Source organism: Palaemon carinicauda, chromosome 3, assembly GCF_036898095.1.
Source record: "Palaemon carinicauda isolate YSFRI2023 chromosome 3, ASM3689809v2, whole genome shotgun sequence".
Lineage (NCBI taxonomy): Eukaryota > Metazoa > Arthropoda > Malacostraca > Decapoda > Palaemonidae > Palaemon > Palaemon carinicauda.
Window position 1 is genome coordinate 128,507,279 of NC_090727.1, and position 7,500 is coordinate 128,514,778.

The following is a 7,500-nucleotide window of genomic DNA, read 5'->3' on the forward strand; positions in this document are numbered from 1 at the left end:
TTTCACATTTCCACATTTCGCTTTTTTATAATTTTCATGCGAGTTGAATGATCTCTCTCTCTCTCTCTCTCTCTCTCTCTCTCTCTCTCTCTCTCTCTCTCTCTCTCTCTCTCTCTCTCTCTCTTGCTCTCTTGTTCAGTAATTACCAGTATTGCATAAGCACCTTGTAAATTACAGAAAGCGACTGTCGTGTATTTAATAATCTTGCAAAATAAACATAAATAAATGTTTACCAACAGTAAATTGGGAACAACAACTAAAAGGTGAAAGTAAATCATGAGCATTAGATTTTTCCTACAGTTCAACTTTGACGCTTTTTTTTTTTTTTTTTTTTTTTTTTTTTTTTTTTTTTTTTTTTTTTGATAATCAGGTTCTTGTCATATATGCATTTAACCAAATTTAAACGATAAATATTTATTCTTGATTTGTAATTTCCTTATTCAACACTATTCATATTGGTATATTTCAGTTTTCGTAAAAATTAGTCTTAACCTTTTTATAAAAGTTAAGAATCAGTGAATAATGAAATATAAACATAAAATAAATAACAATAAATGAATGAAAAACAGATTGAAATTTGTGAATGATGAAAATAAATATTTGATAAAATCCGATAAACATTTCCAAGTTAAACACTTTTATCGTTTGTATTTTAACAATTTTAACCTAGCAATACTCATTGTATCTTATGTGCAATTATAACATTATTTAGCAATTTGCATTTTACAGAATATCATTTTAATAGTTTGCATTATAAACTTTATAAATCTTAACAATCTGCATTCAAACTATATGCATTTTAACAATTTGAATTCAAGAGACATTCTAATAATTTGTATTTTAACGACATACATTTTAGCTCTTTGCATGCGAACAGTATACGTTTTAACAGTCTGCATTCAAACAATATGGATATAAAAATCTGCATTCACACGATATGCATTTTAACATTCTGCATTCACACGATATGCATTTTAACAATCTGCATTCAAGTAATATGCATTTTAACAATCTGCATTCACACGATATGCATTTTAACAATCTGCATTCACACGATATGCATTTTAACAATCTGCATTCACACGATATGCATTTAATAATCTACATTTCAACAATATGCATTTTAACAATCTGCATTCACAGCAATATTCATTTTAACAATCTGTATTCATACGATATGCATTTAACAATCTGCGTTAGAACAATATGCATTTTATCAATCTGCGTTCACACGATATGCATTTTAACAATCTGTATTCAAGCAATATCCATTTAACAATTTGTATTCACACAATATGCATTTTAACAATTTGCATTCAAGTAATATGCATTTTAACAATCTGCATCCAAACAATATGCATTTTAACAATCTGTATTCATACGATATGCATTTAACAATCTGCGTTCGAACAATATGCATTTTAACAATCTGCTACCTTGAGATAAGACGTTTCAACTAAGACTATCTAAACATCTTCTTCGCATCAAATAAGACATTCAGTCTCAGACGTTCCAATAAAAACATGCGAACATAAATTACGGATAAAAGAAGTTTGTCACATATGTTACAAAATGCACATTTCATTAGATACTTTAAAATACCCCCCCCCCCCCCCCCACATTCACCACTCCCCCCCCACCTCATCCATTATATTTTGCAAAGTCATCCTAGTTAAAGTGTAAGTGTCTCTACTGGAGGTCAACTCTCGCTTTCTAACCATGAGAACTACTACTACTACTACTACTACTACTACTACTACTACTACTACTACTACTACTACTATTATTATTGTTTCTGTTACTACTGTTTTTGCATCATTATTAATTATAATTTAGTAGCTATTTATTTTATGATTTTTCTTCACTTTATGAACTTTGTAATTCTTCCTCTTTCCCTTTCCTATGTGTTCCCTTATATATATATATATATATATATATATATATATATATATATATATATATATATGCATTTGTGTCTATGTGTATATATGCGTATGCGATATATATATATATATATATATATATATATATATATATATATATATATAATATATTTATATATATATATATGTATATATATATATATATATATATATATATATGCATATGTGTCTATGTGTATATATGCGTATGCGATATATATATATATATATATATATATATATATATATATATATATATATATATATATATATATAATATATATATATATATACACTGTATTATATATATTTATATAGCATATGTGTGCATGCTTTTTTCGTCCCAATGTCATACGTTCCTTTGATATAAAGATATGCATAAATAAAGTTTGAAATAATTGCCGAGTAAAATTCAAAATCAAATAAAAATAAATCAAACGAAGCATGAATCTAACTAACAAGCAAACATTTAATCAAAAGATCTAAAGTAGCTTGCTTGCACGCAGTCAACAGCAGTTGCCTGTTTAAAATGCCATTTAAAAGGTGAGCCACTGAGCCAGTCTTGAGCCCCCGTCCGGAAATATAATCCGGGCAATCTGCGCACGCGCAGTCTTCACATTGCAATCTGCGCACGCGCAGTCTTCACATTGCAATCTGCGCACGCGCAGTCTTCACATTGCAATCTGCGCACGCGCAGTCTTCACATTGCAATCTGCGCACGCGCAGTCTTCACATTACAACACCGATTTCAAAATCGTGCCTTTTAACAACTCCACTAAACAATGACACGGCTGGGCTACTCAAGCGAGATAACAGCAAGTCAGCATACTTAGCAATCAACATAATAAATAAAATAATGTAGGTTATTGGCTTTAGTTAAACCACAATCGCGCAAACGACTTCAGCAGGGTGCCATCTGGTTTGCTTAAAAAGCCACCGCTTAGAACATCAACAAATGAGAAGCAAGTTGCGCGTCACCTACATGAGATGATGACACAATATTACAAACAAGTTTATTAATAAACTAATTATGAATAACTTCAAGACGAATCATAATAATAAACAGTAAACTAATACGGACACGAAAGTTCTCAAAGCAAATCAAAACAAAGTAATGAAAATATAAATGAAAACGAGCATGTTTTTGTTGCCAATCAAGATGATCTCATTGAAGAGTTTCACGACCTTCCGCTTATTTACTCTCACTTTCCACCCGTCGTCCAACGCCAAGGTTGGAGTACTGCTGAGAGAGAGAGAGAGAGAGAGAGAGAGAGAGAGAGAGAGAGAGAGAGAGAGAGAGAATTGAAGTTTTTAGCCTGGCATTAAAATTTCCACTTAGAATCCACTAATTCCATCATCATCTCCTCCTACGCCTATAGACGCAAAGGGCCTTGGTTAGATTTCAACAAATATCTCTATCTTGAGTTTTTAATTATATACTTCTCCACTCATCATCTACTTCACGCTTCATATTCATCAGCCATGTAGGCCTAGGCCTTCCAACTCTTCTAGAGTCTTGTGGAGCATAGTTAAACGTTTCCTACCAATTTAATTAAGCCTAATTATCATCTTAATCAGTATATATATCTTTTTATAATTTCTTATTATTTTTTTTCTTCGTCAGATGAAATACTTCCTCGTCCTAACACTGGCAGCTCTCGCAGCCGCCCAGTTCCGCCCAAACTTCAGGAGGGGCCCACCTCGTCCAAGCAGCGGAGGCCGTAGCGGTGGAAGAGGAGGTGTAAGTATATATAGACCAAAGTCTTTGGAACGCCAGTTTTCCTAGATCTATAAGTCTTTGGAACGCCAGTTTTCCTAGATCTATAAGTCTTTGGAACGCCAGTTTTCCTAGATCTATAAGTCTTTGGAACGCCAGTTTTCCTAGATCTATAAGTCTTTGGAACGCCAGTTTTCCTAGATCTATAAGTCTTTGGAACGCCAGTTTTCCTAGATCTATAAGTCTTTGGAACGCCAGTTTTCCTAGATCTATAAGTCTTTGGAACGCCAGTTTTCCTAGATCTATATAGCTTCATAACATAAGACCTTAAAGCGGGGTTTTTCACGTTCAAACAGTTCGACAAACAAGCGTTTGAAATGATGTTCGAACGTGTAAGAGAGTCTGTTCTCAACTGACTTTTGTGGGCGGGGCTTCATAGTCCACAAACCTTATGCATTTGTGGCTGACTCCACCTCTTCGAACCGTTTGACAAGCAGGTTCGACAACCGGGTTCGACCGTTTAAAACCCTGCTTAAGGCTATACTAAACAAATTATCTTTCTTTGGTACATTCTATTAGAACAAAAATATAGTTAAATTGAATTAAAAGAAAAATATTTCATTTTATAATTATGTAATTTTAGATGATTACGGTAGGCTTATAGACAAAATGAACCATTATGCTATAATTGTGAATAATTTATTGAAAATATCCATTTCATAAAGGCGGAAAATGTAAGTCCGCTAAACAATTAATACTTCTAAAATAATTCTCCATAAAAATTATTCCTCAAAACACATTCCCCTAAAAACGAACTCTCAGAGTTTCTCCCTAAAAATAATTTATCAGAGCACAATTCCCCTCAAAACGAACTATCAGTTTTTCCCTAAAAATCCTTCCTCATAACACATTTCCCCCTTAAAACGAACTCTCAGAGTTTCTCCCTAAAAATCACTCCTCAGAACACATTTCCCCTATAAAAGAACTATCAGAGTTTCTCCCTAAAAATCATTCCTCAGAGAACATTTCCCCCTAAAAGCAAACTCACAGTATTCTCCCCAAAAATTCCTCAGTGCACATATCCCCTAAAAACGAACTATCTGAGTTTTTCCCTAAACATCATTCCTCAGAACACAGTCCCCTAATAGTAACCTTTTACAGTTTGTCCCTAAAAATCTTTCCTTGGCGCACATTTCCCCTAAAATCGAACTATCAGTTTCTCCCTAAAAATCATTCCTCAGAACGCATTTCCCCCCAAAAGCGAACTCTTACAGTATTCTCCCTAATTCCACCCTCCTGGACCAGGCCGACGGAGCCAACGGTGGAAGCGAATACCACTACTCTTGGCTCCACGACGGAGGCCGCAAATACGTCCACGGAGGAGCCGTCGGTTACTGCAACAGCCTCGGAGGTGGATGGGGCCCTGTGGCCATTGAAAGCGGCGGAGAGAGCAGCTTCATCAATGGAGTTATCTCATCCAGTGAGTATAATCATTTCTCTTGCAATAAGAGGTTTTAAAAGCTTTATGTTCTAAGGATCCAAGTTTCTGATACATCTAATTAAATGCTTTTCTTTTTTTTTTAGAGAGAGTGGCATTTTACGTTTCTTAATCAGATTTTATTTACCAAAAGCTCTCCATCTCATGTTTATCCTTCTTTTAATTTTGGTCTCATACACACACAAATATATATATATATATATATATATATATATATATATATATATATATATATATATATATATATATACAGTACACACACACACACACACACACACATATATATATATATATATATATATATATATATATATATGCATACATAATTTACATTCATATATACTTATATTCCACCATACACTTTTCCCCCCAAGGGGCTAAACACCTAAAAAAAATTAAAATCAATATAAGCTTCCCTGCCCCATAGACTCACACATGTATGCACAAGTTTTCGCCTTTTTAAACATCAATTCATAACTTCCAGATAACCTAGAATACATCTGGACCGGAGGCGTCAAGCAGGGATCAGGATGGAGATGGCTTAACGGAGGATCCTTCAGCGGATTGAACTGGTCCCGCACTGGAGGGTAAGTAATAGATCGATTGATTTACTTCGTCGTGGTATAAACAGGTATACAACACGTACAACACGTATGCCTAAAGATTCACTTAACTCTTGAAAAAAAAAAAAAACTTTATACGTCCACTACAGTAACTTAAAACACTTTTGATAAAGACTTTAATGATAAACCATTGCGAATTATAGGCCTATGCACTGTTTGTAGCTGCAAACCCGTTTTCAACTTAATATTTCCAGTCCACATTCCTCTATCTAGTTGTCTAATCTTTCCTAAACCCTTTATTTCCTAGCACAGCCTCATTTCAGGCTTTTCCCCCGATTGGCCTCCTGAAGCCCAACACCAAAATCTCCTTAACCCTTTATTTAACAGCACAGCCCCATTTCATTCTTTTCCTTAAGTTGGCCTCCCGAAGCCAACACCAAAATCTCCCTAACCCTTTATTTAACAGCATAGCCTCATTTCAGGCTTTTCCCTAAGTTGGCCTCCCGAAGCCCAACAACAAAATCTCCCTAACCCTTTCTTTAACAGCATAGCCTCATTTCAGGCTTTTCCCTAAGTTGGCCTCCCGAAGCCAACACCAAAATCTCCTTAACCCTTTATTTAACAGCACAGCCCCATTTCATTCTTTTCCTTAAGTTGGCCTCCCGAAGCCAACACCAAAATCTCCCTAACCCTTTATTTAACAGCATAGCCTCATTTCAGGCTTTTCCTTAAGTTGGCCTCCCGAAGCCCAACACCAAAATCTCCCTAACCCTTTATTTAACAGTATAGCCTCATTTCAGGCTTTTCCCTAAGTTGGCCTCCCAAAGCCCAACACCAAAATCTCCCTAACCCTTTATTTAACAGCATAGCCTCATTTCAGGCTTTTCCCTAAGTTGGCCTCCCGAAGCCCAACACCAAAATCTCCCTAACCCTTTATTTAACAGCATAGCCTCATTTCAGGCTTTTCCCTAAGTTGGCCTCCCGAAGCCCAACAACAAAATCTCCCTAACCCTTTCTTTAACAGCATAGCCTCATTTCAGGCTTTTCCCTAAGTTGGCCTCCCGAAGCCAACACCAAAATCTCCCTAACCCTTTATTTAACAGCATAGCCTCATTTCAGGCTTTTCCCTAAGTTGGCCTCCCGAAGCCCAACAACAAAATCTCCCTAACCCTTTCTTTAACAGCATAGCCTCATTTCAGGCTTTTCCCTAAGTTGGCCTCCCGAAGCCAACACCAAAATCTCCCTAACCCTTTATTTAACAGCATAGCCTCATTTCAGGCTTTTCCCTAAGTTGGCCTCCCGAAGCCCAACAACAAAATCTCCCTAACCCTTTATTTAACAGCACAGCCTCATTTCATACTCCCCCCCCCCCCGATTGGCCTCCCGAAGCCCAACAACAATCTCTCCTAAACCCTTTATTTCATAGCACAGCCTCATCTCAAGCTTTTCCCCTGATTGGCCTCCCGAAGCCCAACACCAAACTCTCCTAAACCCTTTATTTCATAGCAGAGCCTCATCTCAGGCTTTACCTTAGTTGCCCTCCCGAAGCCCAACACCAAACTCTCCTAAACCCTTTATTTCATAGCAGAGCCTCATCTCAGGCTTTTCCTTAAGTTGGCCTCCCGAAGCCAACACCAAAATCTCCCTAACCCTTTATTTAACAGCATAGCCTCATTTCAGGCTTTTCCCTAAGTTGGCCTCCCGAAGCCCAACAACAAAATCTCCCTAACCCTTTCTTTAACAGCATAGCCTCATTTCAGGCTTTTCCCTAAGTTGGCCTCCCGAAGCCAACACCAAAAT

The 7,500-nt window shown here is 36.3% G+C and overlaps 1 protein-coding gene across 1 annotated transcript in view; it reads left to right on the forward strand.

Moving 5' to 3' along the window:
- The window catches only part of LOC137637874 (uncharacterized), a 9,723-nt gene that overhangs the window by 753 nt on the left and 1,470 nt on the right, over window positions 1-7,500 (forward strand). The window contains exons 2-4 of the mRNA XM_068369983.1: window positions 3,547-3,663; window positions 4,945-5,119; window positions 5,622-5,724. Of these exons, the coding sequence (XP_068226084.1) occupies window positions 3,547-3,663; window positions 4,945-5,119; window positions 5,622-5,724 (395 nt within the window). The remainder of the gene's footprint in view (window positions 1-3,546; window positions 3,664-4,944; window positions 5,120-5,621; window positions 5,725-7,500) is intronic.